The sequence below is a fragment of the Schistocerca piceifrons genome, chromosome 5, assembly GCF_021461385.2.
Source record: "Schistocerca piceifrons isolate TAMUIC-IGC-003096 chromosome 5, iqSchPice1.1, whole genome shotgun sequence".
Classification (NCBI taxonomy): Eukaryota; Metazoa; Arthropoda; class Insecta; order Orthoptera; family Acrididae; genus Schistocerca; species Schistocerca piceifrons.
Genome location: NC_060142.1, coordinates 321,723,033 through 321,745,911, shown reverse-complemented (window position 1 = coordinate 321,745,911; position 22,879 = coordinate 321,723,033). Strand labels below are relative to the sequence as shown.

Below are 22,879 nucleotides of genomic sequence, written 5' to 3'. Positions count from 1 at the left end.
TATTTCATTCTCAGCTTCTAAATCTTCTAAACAAACCAGAAGCTCATCTACTTTATTCTTTAAACTCCCAATATTTTGATGAAATATACTTACATTATTTTTAATTATACTTTTATGAGAACCTTTCCTTATTCTAACATTTGCAGTTGGTCACATGGTGTTCAGAGAGGCAGATTATGTCAACTGGGTTGGGTGACTTTAATTCATCAATGCAATTACCTAGGACTGAGATACAACTTGGTGGAGATAAAATTTCTGGTGATTGGTGAAAATTTATAATTGGTAGCTGTGATTGGTGATCCAATGTGCTAGAATTGTGCTGTTTAATTTCTTTCCTAAACTGAAGATTTATTTCAATCCTGACCTCTTGTAGAACTTGACATCTTTCTGTCTTACCTATCCTAAAAAAGGTGCTGCTCCAACACCTGTAACCACTGGTATTTTACCCTTTCCTGTTGAGATGTGGGCCGTGCCTGGTATAGTCCCACCTACTGAGATAATCAACAGGAACCACACCAATATGAGCCCCTGCACCCGACCCAAGCAGCCGTTCCAACTCCAAATTAACTCTCCCAACAGAAGAGTTCAAATGAGGCCGGTCATGACGTCTCAGGACAGATACAAATTCAACATTGGTGTGTCTCGATGCCGACGCAATCTTTACCAGGTCACACTCTATACTGTACCCAGGATCTCTGTCGATGCTGTTCCCTGGCCCTCCCACAATAACCACGGTGTCTTCCCTGGTAAATCCTTAACAGAGTGAACCTAAATCCTCTGTCACCTGATCCAGACTAGCACTTGGTTTGAAAAAATTTCTTGCAGCATGATCGATCTCCACAACACTCACATTATCACCTGAGTGTCAGAATTTGAGTGCAATTCTAGTCTCTCGAAGGATACTGTCGTTAAGAAGCTTGTTATTCACCATACTGCTAACATTGGGGAGGTGTATACCAACTACTTCATCACTCGGGATATTTATTTCGTCTCAGATAAATGTCCTACGTCCAGAGCTTTTGGCCGAGGAAATTCACTCCTGAAACTGAATTTCATCGTCAATTTTCTATAAGAGTCGGACATTTTAATCGATGAAAACACTAGGACACGAAAAACAGACAAGAAAGTAGACAGACACCAAGAGTACGCTCCGTGGCAGTACGTGCACAGCACATGCACACCGCATGGCTCCTCGAGCGAAGTTGACTGCACCGGCTATCTGAGCACGCTTTCCATCCAACCGAAATTCTCAACTTACTGCACACTACGAAGTAGCGTCCCTGTCCATGTACCTCATCCGTAAATCCAGGTCGAGGCCCTGTTCAGCACAAATTTTCAGATTTTGACATTGAATTATCTCAATGCCCGGTTGCGGTTGACTTCGGTAGCTCCCCCGAAAAATAGATGATGTATACTTGAATTTGGTTTGTTTAAACAAAACACGTTTTGCAGCTGGTCTACTGGTTCAGAGTGTAATTTTTATCTTTGACTACAATCTGTGTGTAAACAACTGTGATGTTTAGGTTTGAGCAAAGCATGATGTTGACATTAATAGAAATTTTTTTACATCCTTAATATCGTATAGTTTTGTTTTGTTGGATTGTGTTGTGTTCCCGGAAAGACATTATTTTAACACGCTAATTCGCAGAAATACTGTTATGAAAGAAATTAAAGACTTGAACGTATTGTAGGTTAGTTCATATTTCATTATATATTCTTGTAACGGAACTGTGTTTCCAGTGTAGCGGATAAAGTAGACACGTAGCGGATCATCTCATTAAATTTACTGCTTAAGAACGATTCAGAAGAAAAACTAAAGAGTAGGTAATTTAGACGTATTTTAAGTCTTGATATCTTGACATCTCAAAGTGTTTCACCATCCGATTTAACATATTGAAGATGTTTTTGTTATTTTCAAAAGAGTAAACGTGGTGTTCGAAGGTACAGAGTTCATTATTAATAAGAGAATCACGTTACAGAGGTGGTTGTTGTGTTCTTCAGTCCAGAGACTGGTTTGATGTAGTTCTCCACGCTACTCTATCCTGTGCAAACTTCTTCATCTCTCAGTACCTACAGCAACCTACATCCTTCTGAATCTGCTTAGTGTATTCATCTCTTGGTCTCCCACTACCATTTTACCATTTACTGCATCTTTATATTTTCTCCTTTCATCAATTAAATTCAATATTTCTTCTGTTACCTAAGGATTTCTACCAGCCCTTATCTTTTTACCTACTTTATCTTCTGCTGGCTTTACTATTTCATCTCTAAAAGCTACCCATTCACCATCTACTGTATTTCTTTCCCCCATTCTTGCCAATTGTTCCCTAATGCTCTTTCTGAAACTCTCTACAACCTCTGGTTCTGTCAGTTTATCAAAGTCCCATTTCCTTAAATTGCCACCTTTTTGCAATCTCTTTAGTTTTAATCTACAGTTCATAACCAATAGATTGTGGCCCCAGTCCACATCTGCCCCTGGAAATGTCTTACAATTTAAAACCTGGTTCCTAATTCTCTGTCTTAACATTATATAATCTATCTGAAACCTTCCAGTTTCTCCAGGCGTCTTCCATGTATACAATCTTCTTTCATGATTCTTAAACCAAGTGTTGGCTGTGATTAAGTTATGCTCTGTGCAAAATTCTACCAGGCGGCTTCCTCTTTCATTTGTTACCCCCTTTCCATATTCACCTACTACGTTTCCTTCTCTTCCTTTTCCTACTATCGAATTCCAGTCACTCATGAATATTAAATTTTTGTCTCCCTTCACTATCTGAATAATTTGTTTTATCTCATCACACATTTCATCAATCTCTTCATCGTCTGCGGAGCTAGTTGGCATATAAACTTGTACTACTGTGGTAGGCGTGGGCTTCCTGTTTATCTTGGCCACAATAATGCGTTCACTATGCTGTTTGTAGTAGCTTACCTGCACTCCTGTTTTTTATTCATTATTAAACCTCCTCCTACATTACCCCTATTTGTTTTTGTATTCACAACCCTGTAGTCACCTGACCAGAAGTCTTCTTCCTCCTGCCACCGAACTTCACTAATTGATAACTATATCTAACTTTAACCTATTCATTTCCCTTTTTAAATTTTCTAACCTACCTGCCCGATTAAGTGATCTGACATTCCATGCTCCAATCTGTAGAACGCCAGTTTCCTTTCTTCTGTTAATGACATCCCTGCACGGAGATCCGAATGAGGGACTATTTTACCTCCGGATTATTTTACTCAAGAGGACGCCATCATCATTTAACCATACAGTAAAGTTGCATGCCCTTGGGAAAAATTATGGCTGTAGTTTCCCCTTGCTTTCAGCCGTACTGAGGTTAAGGCTGGTTAATCAAGTTGTTCCCTTTACTTGAAGGTTATGGTCTGATCAGTAACAATGCGCAATTCTTTGTTTGTAATAAAATGGTCTTTTGTGTGATTTTGAAATTTGGGTCTTTCCCATTGACACTCACCTACGGAAAATTCACTGTCTCTCCAGAAGTTGAAAACGCTATCAAAATGACATGTACGTTTTCCACCGACTTTAAAAACCATAAGAACAGCTTAACATGACATCTGAGAATATCAAAGAAATTACGATATGGCACTCCAGAAACTTTTCAATTACTTTGTACTTTGTAAATTACATGTACATTATAAAAAGGAGTTGCGGAGTTTGCTGCACAGTCTTGGTAAATTGGCAGTATCTATCAATATTTTATCGCCTACCTTTTTAATACAACAACGTTAGAAGAAATCACAGTAAGTTTCTCTCTCTAGATGTATGATGGCCCATTTGGTATACATGAAAGCATTACTGAATTAGTACAGTGTATGCAATGGACAGAGCATCATTCAGTTACAGAAAATAATTGTGTTTTTTTAAAGATACTGGTCTGTACAGCTCTAGTCTTGCACCCTTTTAAGTATGTATTACCAATCATACTTTATATTAAAGTCAAATGAACATGAAAATTAATAGTGTATTAACCCTTTAACTGCTCTGGACGTTTTAACGTGTGCACCTTTATACCTGTCCCTGTGTGCTCTAAGCGAGTTTACATGCACCACCAGTCCTTCTACCTGGTACTCTGAACATGTCTACGCATAGTCACGCTCAGAGTAGAAGGACTGGTGGCACGCGTGATCACGTTCAGAGCACACAGGGACAGGTACAAAGACGCGTGCCTTAACACGTCCAGAGCAGGTAAGGTGTTAATCGTGTATTTATATATTTAACATACAAACTTAAATGTTTTATGCCATTTTTCAATAATTGATTGTCATGTGTGAAAACTCATTGGAACTGCAATATCAAGGTTTAAAATATGTCTAAACGAAAATCTGTTCCAGAAGTAAATTTATTTTCTTGCAATATGGTGCTTCTTCAACCTTCATGTATGCTTAACTTACAGCATATGGGAAAGCTATATTTTGTCATGCTCGTACTTGATGCTTATTATATCCAGGGTGGTGGTTCTTGTAGATGTGATGTTATATTGATGGTACCCTCTGGTGGTGGATGTGGACGTGCTGAGCTTAACTTGTGGTATTGAGTTCATTTGAGTTTTGGTTGTCATCGTGCTAATGTGGTTTTGAGTTTAGGTACTTGGTGCGATAACCTGAGTTGTGAATATGTTTACAGTGACAGATTAAGTTATTTTTTATTTATGCTTTTGGCATTTTTGTTAAGTCAGAGTATTTTGGTGTTTGTTGTGTGGAGAGAAGTCTAACTTGTTTTAATTGCTTGCTTGTTAGGTATGGATATGACAGTGAAGTTCACGAGTGTATCATTACATTCTGAGATGGATGAAACGAGTAATATAATGTCTGTTATACAGTTTCTGCAGATGTTCGGTCTTATTGTTGAATACTTTAGGTGTCATGTTTGTGGCATGGCACTGTGTGTGTGTGTGTGTGTGTGTGTGTGTGTGTGTATGCGCACGCCTAGATGGTATTGCCGGCTTTTGTTGGTAAGCAAGTTTTGTTTTGGTTTTATTGTATGGTAATTGTGATGTTTTGTGTGCTGTATATTTATGGTAGGTTGGTTGTGTTTCAATCGATATAGTGAATGGGGGGTGATGAGGTTTTTGAATTGTGACAGTTTTGGTTCCACTTTTCGGAGTTGTAGGTATTGGTTTTTTGATATTGATAGCTACGGTTGAGCTATATGGGTCATCCTCGTAGATGAAATGGGAGTGCATTTGGTGTCTAACCCAGGAAGCTCACTCAGAAGAACTGGCCTCCCAGGGCCCATGCACCAGCCTAAGTACAACCCATGGCTCCCAGATGCAAGTGCTTGGGTTGCCATCTGATGGTCATGTGTAACGTGGCAGCACTTGTGTGTTGTCTGCTAGAAAGCCAGCTGCCTTTGTAACTTAGATGTAATGTGTGTTGCTGACAGAGTCCCACAGTACAGCAAACCAGTTTTCACCAGTCTCTGTAACTTGCAGCCAGGTTAATGTAAGACTTGGCTGTTCATTCAGAATCTGGCTGTTCATTCAGAGTTGAACTGCCAGTGGTGACCCACTGTGTCAAAACAGTCGTGATTGTGCTGACAAAAGATCCGTAACAGTAATAACTGTATCAACACTGTATTTTGCACTGTGTCGAAAATTATGTGTTTTCAGAAATAACCAAAACGTTTTTGTTGTAAGTACATTTCCCACCCCATCCCATTGTTGCATTATCCTCGATTCACGTTACAGTATTGTAAACATAAACAGCTGATCATTAATTACAATGCAGCCATCCGATGATGAACAAAATCTTAGAAACCCCAAATGTTGTTATCAGATATTGTCTCTCTGCCTTGTTGTAGTCCAGACAGAGAGCACATCCAGCATCATTGCTTTCAGTACCTGAAAGCATGGTAGTTGTTGAAAGTAGTGCAAGTACGAAATCCATAATGCAGTTGCATGCTGAGAAATGTGTATTACCAGCTATGTTGGGGAATCTTGGAGCTCAGTTTTTTCGTAATGGAGAGAAATAAAATTTGTATAAAGATACAGTTTGTTGTTCAAATGGCTACAGAACCATGAGGTCTTGTTTGTGTGCAACACACAAAATTTCTTTGCTATCTGGTTAACTCCTTGGGACTTATATGCTAATATTGATGTAACTGCAAATGAACTAAAATTAAATTTCTGTAACTATGAATTTGTTAACAGCCTCTATTTAGCAAATTTGAGTAGCACTTAAATAACATTATGTTTCTTATACAACTTACAAAACATTTTTTTGAGCAATTCTAATATATTGCTAATTAATCTACATCTACATACATACTCCGCAATCCACCACACGGTGCGTGGCAGAGGGTACCTCATACCACAACTAGCATCTTCTCTCCCTGTTCCACTGCCAAACAGAACAAGGGAAAAATGACTGCCTATATGCCTCTGTACGAGCCCTAATCTCTCTTATCTTATCTTTGTGGTCTTTCCGCGAAATATAAGTTGGCGGCAGTAAAATTGTACTGCAGTCAGCGTCGAATGCTGGTTCTCTAAATTTCCTCAGTAGCGATTCATGAAAAGGATGCCTCCTTTCCTCCAGAGACTCCCACCCGAGTTCCTGAAGCATTTCCGTAACACTCGCGTGATGATCAAACCTACCAGTAACAAATCTAGCAGCCCGCCTCTGAATTGCTTCTATGTCCTCCCTCAATCCGACCTGATAGGGATCCCAAACGCTCGAGCAGTACTCAAGAATGGGTCGTATTAGTGTTTTATAAGCGGTCTCCTTTACAGATGAACCACATCTTCCCAAAATTCTACCAATGAACCGAAGACGACTACCCGCTTTCCCCACAACTGCCATTACATGCTTGTCCCACTTCATATCGCTCTGCAATGTTACTCTCAAATATTTAATCGACGTGACTGTGTCAAGCGCTACCCTACTAATGGAGTATTCAAACATTACGGGATTCTTTTTCCTATTCATCTGCATTAATTTACATTTATCTATATTTAGAGTTAGCTGCCATTCTTTACACCAATCACAAATCCTGTCCAAGTCATCTTGTATCTTCCTAAAGTCACTCAACGACGACACCTTCCCATACACCAAAGCATCATCAGCAAACAGCCGCACATTGCTGTCCACCCTATCCAAAAGATCATTTATGTTGATAGAAAACAACAGCAGACCTACCACACTTCCCTGGGCCACTCCAGATGATACCCTCACCTCCGATGAACACTCACCATCGAGGACAACATACTGGGTTCTATTACTTAAGAAGCCTTTGAGCCACACTCATATTTGGGAACCAGTGCCATATGCTCGTACCTCAGTTAGGAGTCTGCAGTGGGGCACTGAGTCAAACGCTTTCCGGAAGTCAAGGAATATGGCATCCGTCTGATATCCTTCATCCATGGTTCACAAGATATCATGTGAAAATAGCGCGAGTTGCATTTCACGGGAGCCATGTTTTCTAAAGCCGTGCTGATGCGTGGACAGCAACTTCTCTGTCTCAAGGAAATTCATTATATTCGAACTGAGAATATGTTCGAGTATCCTGCAACAAACCGATGTTAAGGATATTGGTCTGTAATTTTGAGGATCCATCCTTCTACCCTTCTTATATACAGGTGTCACCAGCATTTTTTTCCAGTCACTCAGGACTTTACGTTGGGCAAGAGATTCACGATAAATGCAAGCTAAGTAAGGAGCCAATGCAGTAGAGTACTCTTTGTAAAACCGAATTGGAATTCCATCAGGACCTGGCGATTTATTTATTTTCAACCCATTCAGCTGCTTCACAACCCCAGGGATGTCTATCACTATGTCCTCCATACGGGAATCTGTACAAGACTCGAACGGCGGTATGTTTGTAAGATCCTCCTGTGTGAAAGATTTCTCAAATGCTAAATTTAAAATTTCAGCTTTCGTTTTGCTGTCTTCCGTTTCCAGGCCAGACTGATCAGTGAGGGACTGGATGGAAGCCTTCGACCCGCTTACCAATTTTACGTAAGACCAGAGTTTCCCTGAGTTTTCAGCAAGATCTTTTGCTAAGATATGATGGTGGTAGTGGTTGTATGCTTCACGCATCGCTCTTTTTACAGCAGCTTGAATCTCTACTAACTTTTGCCTGTCCTCATTCTCCCGATCTTTCTTGTACCGCTAGTGCAACTGTCTTTGCTTCCTGAGCATTCTCCGAATTGCGCTGTTAAACCACGGTGGGTGTTTTCCGTCTGTAACCCACTTTTTCGGCACATACTTCTCCAATGTGTGATTTACAATGTGTTTAAAATTTGCCCATAATTCTTCCACGTTCATCGTACCGGAAGTAAATGAAGTCGATTCATTTATTAAGTGGGATGCTAACAACTGCTTATCTCCTCTTTCTAGTAAGAATACTCTCCAAGCCTTCTTGACCGACTTTTTGACTTTTGTAACCATAGTTGTAATGACAACATGATGATCACTAATCCCTGTCTCTACACTGACCCCGTCGATGAGGTCTGGTCTGTTTGTTGCTACCAGATCTAAAATATTTCCATTATGCGTTGGCTGTCGATTTAGCTGCTGAAGACAGTTTTCGGATAATGTGTTCAAAAGCAATCTGTGACCCTTAACAAATTGGATTGATAAAGGAAATAGAGAAGATACAAAGAAGAGCAGCATTTGTCATTGCACATTCATTTAATCAGCTTGAAAGTGTCACAGAGATGCTCAGTCACTCCAGTGACAGATGCCGCAAGAAAGGTATTCAGCATAACAGTATGGACTGCTGTTAAAGTTCCAATAGTGTACGTTCCTAGAAGAGTCGACCAATATTTTGCTTCCTTTTATGTATATCTCACAAAAAGACCATGAACAAAAAATTAAAGAGATTCGAACCCACATGGAGGCTTACCAGCAGTTGCTCTTCCCATGAACCTTACACGACTGGAACAGAAAAAGGTGGAAGTGACAGTGGTACACAAAGTACTCTCTACCACACACTGTAAGGTGGCTTGTGGAGTGTAGATGTATAGTGCAACAATTTAACAGAAGCAAAACAGTGAGATAAGCAAACACAGTAGCTATGTGCAGAACAGATAATACAAAGAAGATACAGAAGGAGTTGTTTCCACAGAATATTTAAATTTAAGCAGGAACTGATTATGTGCCAAAGTTTTGTGTTAACAGTTGTCTACTGTGTAGGATATGAATGAGTATGAAGAAATTAATCTTTGTAATGTGTTTGAAAGTAAGAAAGAATTGTTGAAGTATGGCATTGTTACCTCAGGATCTGGGCCTACATGAGGCTATTCTTCATTATACGCTTACAGATGGAGAGAAAATGAATAAAATACCACAAAAATGTTAACTTTCAGGGCCAGATGTGTCCTTCATATGACAAAGGAGGAAATGTGGCTGTTCAGCAGTTTGCTGAGAGATGCACCCAGCAATCAATGATGAGGTTGCTCACTTACATCATTAGTACACATATACTTGATTCCTGCTTATTTTCTTATGGCAATATGATCTGGTATGTGATATTTGCAGAAGTGATTGCAGCATTGCTCTGTTTCTGTCTGTAAGTCTCTCCAATGGTATTGGCATACTGGATAAGACAGGTGGCCCAGTGTTTCCCGCTGCTTCAGAATTAGAGGTATTTTCAACAACAACTCACAATGTAAGTGACAGTGAGTATGGTTGCTTTGATGGCTTCTAATGGTATTCTCTATTGTTCTTCATCTGTTGATGTTCTGCTTTATGGCAGTGACTGATCATTTAACTGTTAAGTGTATAGTCTCTTAGTATGATATATGAGTAATTCAACTAAATGTTCTTGACCATGTAACAATTTCCTTACAGAGTAGTAGTTTGAGCTGCGCATTTGCTGCGGAAGCGATTCCACACAATTCCACTACACAAAAGTCACTATTAAAGAGGGATACTAGTAAGGTTTATTATACAAGCTCATTCACTTTACCTTCCCTAATTTTTTCCACTTTGCTCAATGAATGTGTTTATCATTCAAAAATTCTTCCCAAACCATTGGCTATGTAGGCTTTCATGGCTTAATAAATGTAGTAATCTCAGATTTGCTGCCAGATCCTAAAATCAACATGAGATAATAATATAACAATAAGAAGGAACTATCTTTTGATAGGCAGTCATTACATCCATGAATACTTGCCTTACCTTGTAGAAAATATCCATTGTCTCTTCTTGGCACATGTGATTTTCAGTCTTGCAAGTGCACCTTCAGCTTCAGAAATATACTTTTTGTTTTATGGCTTGTGCAGAAAATCATTAAAAGCCGTCAGAACAACCATACTTACTGTCACTTATATAGTGTGTTGTTGTTGAAAATACCTCCAATTTCTAAGCAGCGGGAAACGCTGGGTCACATGTAATATCCAGTATGCCAATACCAGATCTGCTATGATGTACTAGTAGAGAGTGCTGGATGAAAACAAGGAGAAAATGTCAAGTGAACTTGGCCTCTGAAGCACATACTTTAAGAGCTATGAGCACTTACTCATCTATGCTACTGTGAAACACCTCTCTCCTACTGAGCAAGAGCTCATAGCTTTTAAGGTATGCATTTTAGAGTCCATGTTTACTAGACAAATTTTTTCTTGTTTTGGTCCATACCATATCTTCCCAAAATATGGAAAGCAAAGAGCTTTCAGTAGAAGAGATTTGTTTCACAGTATCAAGGATTAAGAAGTGTTCTTTGCTATTAAGGTATGCATTTAAGAGTGCATGTTTACTAGATTTTTTGGCTTTGAATGATTGTTCCTGTCATATCCCTGTATATTTACAATTTCTCATGGGACACACTGTATACATATGCTTTCTAGTGTTGTTGTATATATAAACTTCTTAGTTTCATTTGTCATCTTGTTGTTTCAAAGCACCAAGTTTGTCGAAGGACATGCAGTAAAATCTCCTCATAGAATAGAGCCAGAGTCCTCACTGATTTGACAGTTATCACCTGGTCGTCAACAGACTGGAGTAACTATAATTTATAATCTCCCACAGTCCGCAGCTCGTGGTCTTGCGGTAGCATTCTCGCTTCCTGCACATGGGGTCCCGGGTTCGATTCCCGGCGGGGTCAGGGATTTTCTCTGCCTCGAGATAACTGGGTGTTGTGTGTCTTTCATCATCATTTCATCCTCATTCACTCGCAAGTCGCCATAGTGGCATTAAAGAACTTGTGGAGCGGTGGCCGATCTGCCCCGCGAGGGGTCTCCCGGCCACCAATGCCATACGCTTATTATTATTATAATCTCCCACTGACATTTCCAATGGGCTACATTTTCTTTTCCGTCTCCTTAATACGCCTTCTAGATAAATTTTAAACACATGAGGAGACAGTGGGCAATCCAGTTGTAGTTGTCCATTGATAATTTGGAATTCTTCTGATCACTCATTACCCACTTTCACTGAAATGGTCAATCAACAGCATAAAACTGAATGTATTAATATAGGTTATTAAAGACTCCATAGTTCTTTATGCTTGGCCACAACTTATTTAATTGCAGTATGTGTACACCTTTGGTATGTTTCTAAATGTTAAATGGACTGTTTGTCCTCTTTCAGTGCAGCTTTCTGTTGTTTAAGCACAAAAGTACCATTGACATATGACCAACCAGCTCCAAACCCATATTGATAATCTTTTGCTGTAAAATATTTCACAAAATAATAGTGGTAGCGGTGATAATAATAATAATAATAATAATAATAATAATAATAATAATAATAATGATAATGATAATGATAATAATAATAATAATAATAATAATAATAATAATAATAAGAAGAAGAAGAAGAAGAAGAAGAAGAAGTTAATATTACTAAGCAAAATTTAACTAATAGAAGAAGCTATAAAACTAATTGGAATGCAAGTTATCAAGACAAAAACTAATTAGTGCGTAACTGCAGCGCTGATGGGCTGAAAGTCTGAATCATGAACAGTTTTATGAAATTAAAGAATAAGTTTATTTTCATGGAGTGAAGTGAACTGGTGATAGAACTTTCAGCAGTTCTGATTTTTGAATAGATTGGAATACATTATTAGGTTGCAGTCAGCATGGAGCATGTATTGGTTGAAAAAACAAACTTAGATAGTTTAGTTAAATTGTGTTCTTTGCCTTTGGATTTGGTGACTAGCAATCTGTCATATTTCATTGTTGTGATTCCATCACAATTTTCCATTGTTTGTTCAATTTATGTGCTAGTTAACTATTAGGGACTTATTTTTCTAACATATGGGCATCACACAATAAATCAGTAAGGAGGTTAATGGGGGACTGCTAATGGTGTATAATTTTAGTTACAATGGCTATATCTGGAGTTCCCTTTGTGCTTTAGAATAGCCACAGGGTTCACACAAGATGTGTAGAAGTTGTGCCAAATTAACCTTGCTCCATAGATACAATGAGAGGCTGGCAACACTTTTCAAAACAATTGCTCAAGTATACAACAAAGTTGCTTGTATTGTATATTGTCTGAACAGCCTTGTGATGGTAGTGGACATCCTTTTGATTGCACTGGAAGTGAAGAGGACATTGTCATTCTGCCAGCTTTATATGTACTGGTACAGAAACAAGTTTCTAGATGAGTGGAATCATCTTTACCACTGTGTGAAGTAATATGAAGCTATTGTGCTTCAGAGTGCAACAGAGACAACATTTTTAGTTTATATTAACTGATCCCCTGATTATTTTGATTAGTGTATTAACAAAGCCAGATTTTATAATCAGACCGAACGCTGAGCGAAGCCTGGAGAGTGCTGAGTAAGGGAAGTGAGGCCAGCACGCTAAGTTACGCTGCAATATACTGCGGGAGTAATAACAAGAAGCTGCCACCGAGGGTAAAAAACGTCATCCTGCCGGATATAAATAGTGGAGTGAAGGCAGCAACGGACAGAAGCCATTAGGAAGCAGAACGGATCTGAGGACGGACGTGGTCCGTGTCTGAATGTTCAGTCTTCGTAGGTGACGATTCTGGAAGTCTGTTCCAGCTCACAGGAGTCATCTGTTCGCTGCCAGATGTCTACTTCAGCTCTGGGTGTCGGCCCAAGTCCAGTCGGCACCATGGCTGACTAACTACAGCGAGAACTTCCAGCAGGACCGGCCGCAGCGCGGTCTTGGTCACAGACGTCGCCGGGGACTGACGCCCGGACTTCACGGCAACCCAGCCCCACCGCATGGTCCGTCCATGACCGGACCTCGTGGACATCGCGACTGACGGCTTCCCAGCTGCCGGTGCAGCTGGCGTCAGCAGCTGACCTCACGGCAACGCGGCTCCATGGGGGTGCCATACTGGGCTGCCGAGCGGCGATGAGTTCATCTCAACCACAGGGCATCCTAACTTCAGTGGAGCACTGGTGGCGTGCGTTGTGTGCATTTTCAGAGAATCTACACAGCAGCAGCCAGGTGGAGGGGTCCGCTGGGCTGGTCGGCGACGACGAGGTAGAAATTGTAAAGAAAGTTCAATAAATAATTGTAAAACTCCACGCCGTCTCAGTCTTTGGCGCAGCCACTGTGTCTGCTGCTAACGAGTACTGCAGAAGTCGTAACAAGTAGCAAACGGCCATAACAAATACTGCAGAAGTTGTAACAAATGGCCATCTGACATAACAATAGGCATGAAGCTCACACCTACCACAGTAGTACAAGTTTATATGCCAACTAGATCCACAGATGGTGAAGAGATAGAAGAAACGTATGACGTGATAAAAGAAGTTATTTAGATAGTTAAGGGAGATGAAAATTTAGTAGTCATGGGGGAATGGAATGCGACTGTAGGAAAAGAAAGAGAAGGAAAAGTAATAGGTGAATATAGACTGGGGGTAAGGAATGAAAGGGAAAACCACCTGGTAGAATTTTGCACAGAGCAAACTTAATCATAGCTGACTTTTTGTTTAAGAATCAAGAAAGAAGATTGTATGCGTGGAAGAGGCCTGGAGACACTGGAAGCTTTCAGATAGATTATGTAACGGTAAGACAGGGGTTTTGGAACCAGGGTTTAAATTGTAAGACATTTCCAGGGGCAGATGTGGATTCCAACCACAATTAATTGGTTATGAACTGTAGATGAAAACTGAAAAACTGAAAGAACCAGAGGTTATAGAGAGTTTCAGAGAGAATATTAGCGAACAATTGACAAAAACAGAGGAAAAAATACAGTAGAGAAGAAATAGTGAAGGCAGCAGAGGATCAAGTAGGTAAAAAGAAGAGGGCTAGCAAAATTCCTGGGTAACAGGTAAGCAGGTGAAAAGGAATACAAGTGTCTCAAAAATGAGATCAACAGGAAGTGCAAAATGGCTAAGTGGGGATGGCTAGAGGACGAATTTAAGAATGTAGAAGCATGTATCACTAGGGGTAAGATAGATACTGCCAACAGGAAAACTAGAGAGACCTTTGGAGAAAATAGAACCGCCTGTACAAGTATCAAGAACTCAGATGGAAAACCAGTCCTAAGCAAAGAAGGGAAAGCAGAAAGGTGTAAGGAGTATATAGAGGGTCTACTATATAAGGGCGATGTTCTTGAGAGCCAATTATGGACATGGAAGAGCACGTAGATGAAGATGAAATGGGAGATGTGATACCACTTGAAGAATTTGACAGAGCACTGAAAGACCTAAGTCGAAATAAGGCCTCGGAAGTAGATAGCATTCCATAAGAACTACTGATAGCCTTGGGAGAGCCAGTCATGATAAAACTCTTCTATCTGGTGAGCAAGATGTATGAGACAGGCTAAATACACTCAGACTTCAAGAAGAATATAAAAATTCCAATCCCAAAGAAAGTTAGTGTTGACAGGTGAGAAAATACCGAACAATCAGTTTAATAAGTCATGAGTGCACAATACTAACACAAATTCTTTACAGATGAATGGAAAAACTGGTAGAAGACGACCTCAGGAAAGATCAGTTTGTGTTGCGTAGAAATGTTGGAACACGCGAGCCAATACTGACCCTATGACTTATCTTAGTAGATAGATTAAGGAAAGGCAAACCTATGTTTCTAGCGTTGAAGACTTAGAGAAAGCTTTTGACAATGTTGACTGGAATACTCTATTTCAAATTCTGAAGGTGGTAGGTGCAAAATACAGGTAGCAAAAGGCTATTTACAATTCATACAGAAACCATATGGCAGTTAAAAGAATTGAGGGGCACAAAACAGAAGCAGTGGTTGAGCAGGGAGTGAGACATGGTTGTAGCCTGTACCCGAAGTTATTCAATCTGTATATTGAGCAAGGAGTAAAGGAGAAAAAAGAAAAATCGGTGTAGGAATTAAAATCCATAGAGAAGAAATAAAAACTTTGAGCTTTGCCGATGACATTGTAACTCTATCAGAGACAGCAAAGGACCTGGAAGAGCAGCTGAATGGAATGGACAGTCTTGAAAGGAGGATATAAGATGAACATCAACAAAACTAAAACAAGGATAATGGAATGTAGTCAGATTAAATCAGATGATAATGAGGGTATTGAATTAAGAAATGAGACACTTAAGTAAATGAGTTTTGCTATTTGGGGACAAAAATAACTGATGATGGTCGAAGTAGAGAGGATATAAAATGTAGACTGGCTATGGCAAGGAAAGCTTTTCTAAAGAAGAGAAATTTGTTAACATCGAGTGTAGATTTAAGTGTCAGGAAGTCTTTTCTGAAAGTATTTGTATGGAGTGTAGCCATGTATGGAACTGAAACATGGATGATAAACGGTTTAGACAAGAAGGTAATAGAAGCTTTTGAAATGTGGTGCTACAGAATAATGCTGCGGATTAGATGGGTAGGTCATGTAACTAATGAGGAGGTACTGAATAGAATGGGGGAGAAGATGAATTTGTGGCACAACTTGACAAGAAGAAGGGATCAGTTGGTAGGACATGTTTTTTTGGCATCAGGGGATCCCCAATTTAATACCGGAGAGGAGCTTGGAGGGTAAAAATCGTAGAGGGAGACCAAGCGATGAATAAGCTAAGCAGAATTAGAAGGATGTATGTGGGAGTAGTTATTCGGAGATGAAGAGGCTTGCGCAGGATAGGGTGGCATGGAGAGTTACATCAAACCAGTCTCTGGACTGAAGACAACAACAACAACAAAGATGATTGATATGAACTGGAAATGCTCTCAAGACACAAAATGTCCTAAACAATGTAGATATAAATGTGATAGAGGTATATGAAAATCTCACACCAAACAGATATTTTTCTTTGAAACATTGATTCACAATCACCATTATTAGCTACACAGAACAAAATGAACATCCTTGGCACCTCGCAGTACTTCTCTGTGACCTGGAATCATCAAGGACTATTTTGAGAATGTTTTTGAAATATTTTGTCAAATGTAATATATTGCTTGGTATAACAATATTTTGAAAAGGATGGTTGCTACATACCATAGACCAGAGATGCTGAGCTACAGATAGGTACAACAAAAAGACTGCCAGAAAGTGAGCTTTTATCCAACAAGGCCTTTGTCAGAAGTAGACAACATACACATGCATTCATGCAAATGCATCTCACACAGACATGGCCATAATCTGCAGCTGCTGAGGTTAGACTATGAGGAGCAGTGCATGATGGGAGAAGCAAGTGGATGGTGGAGGTAAGGAGGAGGCTTGGATTGGGAGGGGGAGGATTAGCAGGGCAGGGGAAGTAGAGTATGCAGTGTGATCAGTAAGGTGACAAGAGAAAGTATGGGCACTGAGTGTAGTAATACATTAGAAAATAGTAACAAAGGAAACAGCACCGGGTTGTGGGAAGGAAGAAAAGCTGTCAGGCAAAATCAAATAGTGGGAACTCCAATATGAAATGCAACAGTAATATGGAAAGAATAGTTGCTACCCAGCATATAGCAGAGATGCTGAGTCACAGACAGGCACAACAAAAAGATTGTCAGAAAGTAAGCTTTTGACCAACAAGGCCTTCGTCAGAAATAGACACCACACACACACACACACACACACACACACACACACACACACACAAATGCAATTCACACAGACATGACCACAATCTCTGGCTGCTGAGGGTAGACTGCAAGCAGCAGTGCATGATGGGAGAAGCATCCAGATGGTGTACGAGGTGATATCCAAAATTTTTGGGACTGGTGCTGCCGTCTGTTGAAAACCTTACTATTGGACTAATGATCACCATCACCCTCGAAGTGGTTCTCATCCGCATGTACACACCGGTCCCAGCACTTCTGCCACTGGTAAAACGTTTTCTGGAAGTCCTGTTCTTTGAGGGTGTTTATCACCACCAGTGGTGCTTTTTGAATCCTCTCTAGAGTGTTGAACTAATGGTCATTCAACTTGAGTTTCAGTTTTGGGAATAGCGTGAAGTCCCGAGGTGCCAGATCTGGCGAGTATGATGGGTGGGGTACAACCACCATGTTGTTTTTTGCCAAAAAGGTCCTGGTGAGCAAGGACGTGTGACAGGGCGCATTGTTGTGGTGCAACAGCCAGTTCCCTTGACACCAAAGTTCGGGCCATCGTCGCCGCATGTTTTGACGGACCCATCGCAAAACATCACAGTAGTATGCGGGATTCATTGTTTGGTTGGGTGGGACAAATACTTTGTGCACAATTCCCTTGGTATAAAAGAAAACGATGATCATGCTCCTCACCTGTCTCGCTTTTTTGGGTCTTGGAGAGCCCAGGCTCGTCCATGTTGCTTTGTCTCTGTGTCATAACTGTAAATCCAGCTCTTGTCGCTGGTGATAACTCGTGACAAGAAGGTTGGATCATCAGATGCGGTCTGACGAAGATCCATGCACAGTTCAACACGCAGTGCCTTCTGATCGGCAGTCAAGATCCTTGGCACAAATTTTGTGGTGACATGATGCGTGCCTACTTCATCAGTCAACATTCGTTGACATGTCCCATAACCAGTACCCACTTCATCTGCAAGGTCTTGAATGGTTCGACGTTGATCCGAGCGAACCAATTGTTGGAGTTGGGCGACAATGTCTGGCGTTGTGTGGCTAACAGGCCTTCCAATGTGAGCAACATCTGTACAGCCGGCCCTAAACTAAGCATGCCACTCAAACACACGCTTATGGCTCATACTCTGTCCCCCAAACACTTGTTGAACCATTGCAAGGGTCTCCGTAGCACTTTTCCAGAGATTCGCACAGAATTTGATACATATGCGCTGTTCTGTTCACGGATTCATCTTAAAATCGACACACCAGACACAGAGTATTACGGAAATCACTGTGGGCATGCAACACGTCTTCCCAGCTGAATGCCACTCTGCACATTGACTCACCAGATATGCAGCTCTTGCCACCTAGCGGTGCAAAGATCTACTACCCCTACTTTCCAGATGGCAGCACCAGTCCCGAAAATTTTGGATCCCACCTCGTATGTAAGGAGGAGGTTGTGGTGGGGAGGGGGAGGGATAGTAGGGTTTACTGTTGAGTGTGTTTTTTTACACATGTATATTATTGTGCTTGTTATATAATCAACCTGCAATATTAGTCTCTCTTTTCCATTGCATATGCTTCTGAAGTTACACCAGATGGCACCTACTAATATGTTAGCATCCAGTGACAGTATTACAAAAGGGATAGTTTCTACTCATTGTATAGCGGAGATGCCGAGTTGCAGATAGGCAAAACAGCATCTCCGCTATATGTTGAGTAACAACTATCCTTTTCGTAATATTGTTACATTCCATCCTGGATTTTCATTGTTTGATTAGTATTCAACAAGATAAGTGAAATTATGTAATTTTAATATTCTGACAATTTTCTTATATAATTAAATTGACATGTCAGTGGCTGGTAATTAATAAATATTTAAGTTGTTGCGCTGAAGTCACTTGAAAGCACTACCTTACCATAGAAAATTTCATTTACCTCCAAAAGACAATATTTTTGGAATCAGTAAGATGTAGTAAGCTAAAAACAGTGTGAAAATATTAATCTTGACAGTACATGAATCACTCAACTGCAATTTATGACTCCCTAATTGTTACCCATTAATACACCTTACTTAAACAAAAGGGCAATGCAATTTTAAATATCAAGAACTGAAATAGAAGAAAGGACCAAAGCTAAACTTGTCTTACACATTTCATAATAAAAATGTTGTTTGAGATATTTTTATGCTTTGGGCTTAGAGAGAGTCTTTGACCACACTTAGGGGTTAAATACACCATTCATTAAGTCCATTAGTATGACATTTTTGCATGAGCTCTGTCACTGTATTCAGTTCCAGAGTGATGTAGTTGCAGCATGATACAAGGCAACTAACTGCTACCAGCAGTTACAGGTGCCAGCTTATGGTAATTGCAGCTATGGTCCACATCTGCCATCGGTTTGGAAGGTCAAGTTTTTTGTGGTTTTTGTAATAATACTCCTAAATGATGCTCCAGTTACTTCACAGTCTCTGTGGTTTTGAAATGTAGTTTGAGCGTGACATTAATCTCCATAATAAGCTCGTTGTGTTTCAGGATGACGTCTCATCTTCTACCTACACTATGCTCTCAGTCTGACCTAGGCCGTTTTCAAAAATGAAACAAATACTTCCAAGACTTATTAATAACCTGAAACTATTATAGAAATTTCTCTTTTCAAGGTGCTGTAAGGATGTCTAGTTCAAAGAAGCGGTCATTTGAAACTGACAGCAGCTCGGATGATGACGGCTGGGTTGGGCCACTTCCTTCTGAAGCTGCAGAACCATCAAAACCAAAGAAGGTCAAAGGTATCATTTGCTTTTAGCCTCCATATAGATTTACATCAATTTCTAACTTGAGAGTAGATGTATCAGAAAGTTTAAGGGGAAAAAAAAATCAAGTTCATCAAACATGTAGCCTGATCTTTCTACATTATGTACTGTCAACCAGATTGAAATTAGTCCTGCTAGATAATTTTGTTCCACTCTGGATGATTTTAAATAGAATTATTTTCTGACAAAATCGGCAAGGACATTTTGGTTTTTTTTAATTTCTTTTGTGTTTTAGAACAAATGTAGATCATTTTGCAAAAAGAGTTTGAATTTCGTGATGATTAAACCAGTCACAAGTGCTGTATAATTCTTATTCTTAGCGCAAAGTGTAATGCTTACATATATTAGTATGAAATATAAAGGGTGCCTTGAGATGTCACATTTCTCCACACTGGAAAGTGTACTGTCAATGCATAAAAAGTCCTCGATTTACTTTCCCCATCAGATTCATGTAAAATTCCAAGGTTTTGGTGACTGCCTCCATCACCATCATCGTCAGGGGCTAAGACTGACTGTTGTGAACTGACGTAATGGATGGTGCTGCAAGCAACTCTGGATAGAGAACACAAACAAAATGTATGGACATAGAGGGGGCCACCTTAGTATGCAACAGTTACTTGTTGTCAACATGATGTAATCCAGACAATCAGATCCCATCCTCTGGGTATAAAAGTGCAAGCCACACCAGTTCATGACAGGCAATCTTAGCCACTAATGACGGTGATGGACGTACTCATGAAAAGCTTGGAATTTTATCCGAATTTGACATGGTAAGTTAACCATAGACCTTTTATGCAAGGAGTCCATCACAAAAGACTTCATAGTCAGAGTAGTGTTAATGATTTGGGAACTGAGAATGTGCTCCTGACGCATCCTTTTCTTCTTTTTCAGCATACAGTTACTATCTACATGTATCTTATCTAAGTTGATGTCCTAGTTTTTCTGGAAGCTACATTGCTAATATTTCTTCAATGGTTCAGTGTGGCTCTTTGGCATTTAGGTGTAGCATCATATAGGACTAACTTTATTTATAATGCGGAAGGACTTCTGTTGAGGAATTGCCTTTGTGGTGGTCCTGTAACACACTGAGTTAGTTTGCAATAATCAGATTTCTCTTATTGAAGAAGGGTCTATTTTAGACTATCAGTTGTTCTATTCAACTTTTTTTGTGGTGGATGGCTCAAGAATGAGTCTTCCACCAAGCCTAGAAAAGTTATAAAAATTGGTAGGTAATCAACTCCCCCCCCCCCCCCCCCCCCAAAAAAAAAAATTACTTTCATTTCCCAAGTAAATTCAAATGATGGTTATGGCAGTGCAAAGCATATCTCTGTTGCTGATCTTGTCTGTGATTTGTGGCTATGCCTGTAGGGGAGTCCCCATTCACTAGCACTTTAAAGACTGATTGCTATTAACAGGTCACCATTGTGATATTTGAAATCGCATTCCCAGGATGGGTGGTGGGCATCAAAGTCCCACTACTGCCGGTGGATGGCAAACGAATTAGAGACATTATATGTGCACTTGATAGAGGCATTTTAAGTGGGCTGTAGGTAGCCAGTATGTTCAGGCCACATTTGTATACCCAGACTGTGGCCTGGTAGATACTGGTACAGCTAGTATATGAGAGTTATGGCAATTCAGTTCAAGAATATCGTAAGGAACCTCTTTTACATAACTGTTGTTCCAGTTGCTCGTAAGTTGGGATTTTTTTTGTTTTGTCAACATGTTCAGCTGTGAGTTAAGTGTTTCTTTTGTAACTCTTTCTTATTTTGACATGAGACTGGTAACTAATTATACTCATTTTTCTTTCAGTTCTGAAATATGAGCAGCTGTATTTAGATAATTTACCTTGTTCAGAATCCTATGAGAGAAGCTACATGCATCGTGATGTTGTTACACATGTTGTTGTTACTAAGTATGTATATACTATTTTGGATATTTATAGTATTATGTTGTAAGTTTACTTTAACATAATGTTCCTATACTTGATATGTTATGCTTTATCGTTTAAGAAGACATACTGCATTAAATGAACATAACCAGCTAATTGTAGCACATTATGGGTATGTCCTGCTTTCATCTGAAAATAATTTATTTTTCTTATGTCAGCTTTTGTGTGGTGACACTAGGCCATTAATATAAGTTTGATGGTTACTAACAATGGACATTATATAATTTTAAATTATATAAAATTTTTTCACAACCAAAAGTTGTGTTTCTTTGACTAGATTGCATGGTGGCTGAAATAGTGATGAGGACAATAATATATATAATTTTCAATTTGTTTATCTGTAGTGTTTCATGTTGTTTGCAAATGTGCCTTTGTTTGAGTGCTTCTTGCTATAAATTTGCTCAATTTTCAGGACAGATTTCATCGTTACTGCGAGCTGTGATGGTCACATAAAGTTCTGGAAAAAGATTGAGGAACTGATAGAATTTGTTAAACATTTTCGTAGTCATCTAGGTCCTGTGCAGGATCTGGCGACCAATTGCAGTGGTTCCCTTCTGTGTTCAGTTTCAACAGATAAATCATTGAAGGTGTTTGATGTTGTCAATTTTGGTAACTATATTTAATATTTGACCATTTTAGCTTTAATTTCATGCACTTACTCAAGGAAAGTTCCAAGTGAATTGATTTATCTTTACACATATCTGTAATAACCAATATTCATTTCTATATTAACCATGTCAACAAATAAGTTTCAGCATCTATTCCACTTTTTGTGTGATGTTTCATTATGCATTGCCATGGGCTTCCTTTTTTGTTGTATTGATTACTGAACTCTTGCTAGAATGATTTAGTTTACTGAGTGCTAAAGCTGTAATTTGTAATGTAATGATAGCCTTTGATAGCCCCTTGGATTCTGATTATTTGCAGCAGAATGAAACTCAGTTCCACATTGCTTAGTTTAGGACGATAATTTAGGAACCAGCAACTCAGTCAAATAAGTGAGATAAAAATGTGGTGATGTATTTAAATTAATAGCTTGTGGATCCCAACATTATCAACACCATTAATGGCTGACAACTGTACAGAATCAACAGAAATATTAACATGTGAAAATTGTGACAGTGCAGCCGTTGTAACTCTTTATTTTGGTGAATATTAAACTCAGGTATTGTCAGATGGTGTTCTCTGCCATAAACTGAAAAAAAAAAGATTGGTCAGCACTAGATGAACAAA

General features: G+C 39.5%; 1 protein-coding gene across 2 annotated transcripts in view; it reads left to right on the top strand.

Moving 5' to 3' along the window:
• Positions 1-1,487: 1,487 nt before the first annotated feature.
• LOC124797989 (peptidylprolyl isomerase domain and WD repeat-containing protein 1) overlaps positions 1,488-22,879 on the top strand; it is a 120,638-nt gene continuing 99,246 nt past the window's right edge. Inside the window, exons 1-4 of one of the 2 annotated variants that reach the window (XM_047261168.1) lie at positions 1,488-1,691; positions 19,546-19,671; positions 21,508-21,610; positions 22,059-22,255. In XM_047261168.1, coding sequence (XP_047117124.1) covers positions 19,557-19,671; positions 21,508-21,610; positions 22,059-22,255 — 415 coding nt within the window. In that variant the 5' untranslated portion in view covers positions 1,488-1,691; positions 19,546-19,556. Of the gene's footprint in view, positions 1,821-19,545; positions 19,672-21,507; positions 21,611-22,058; positions 22,256-22,879 lie in introns of both variants that reach the window. The other variant, XM_047261169.1, reaches the window with a different exon arrangement.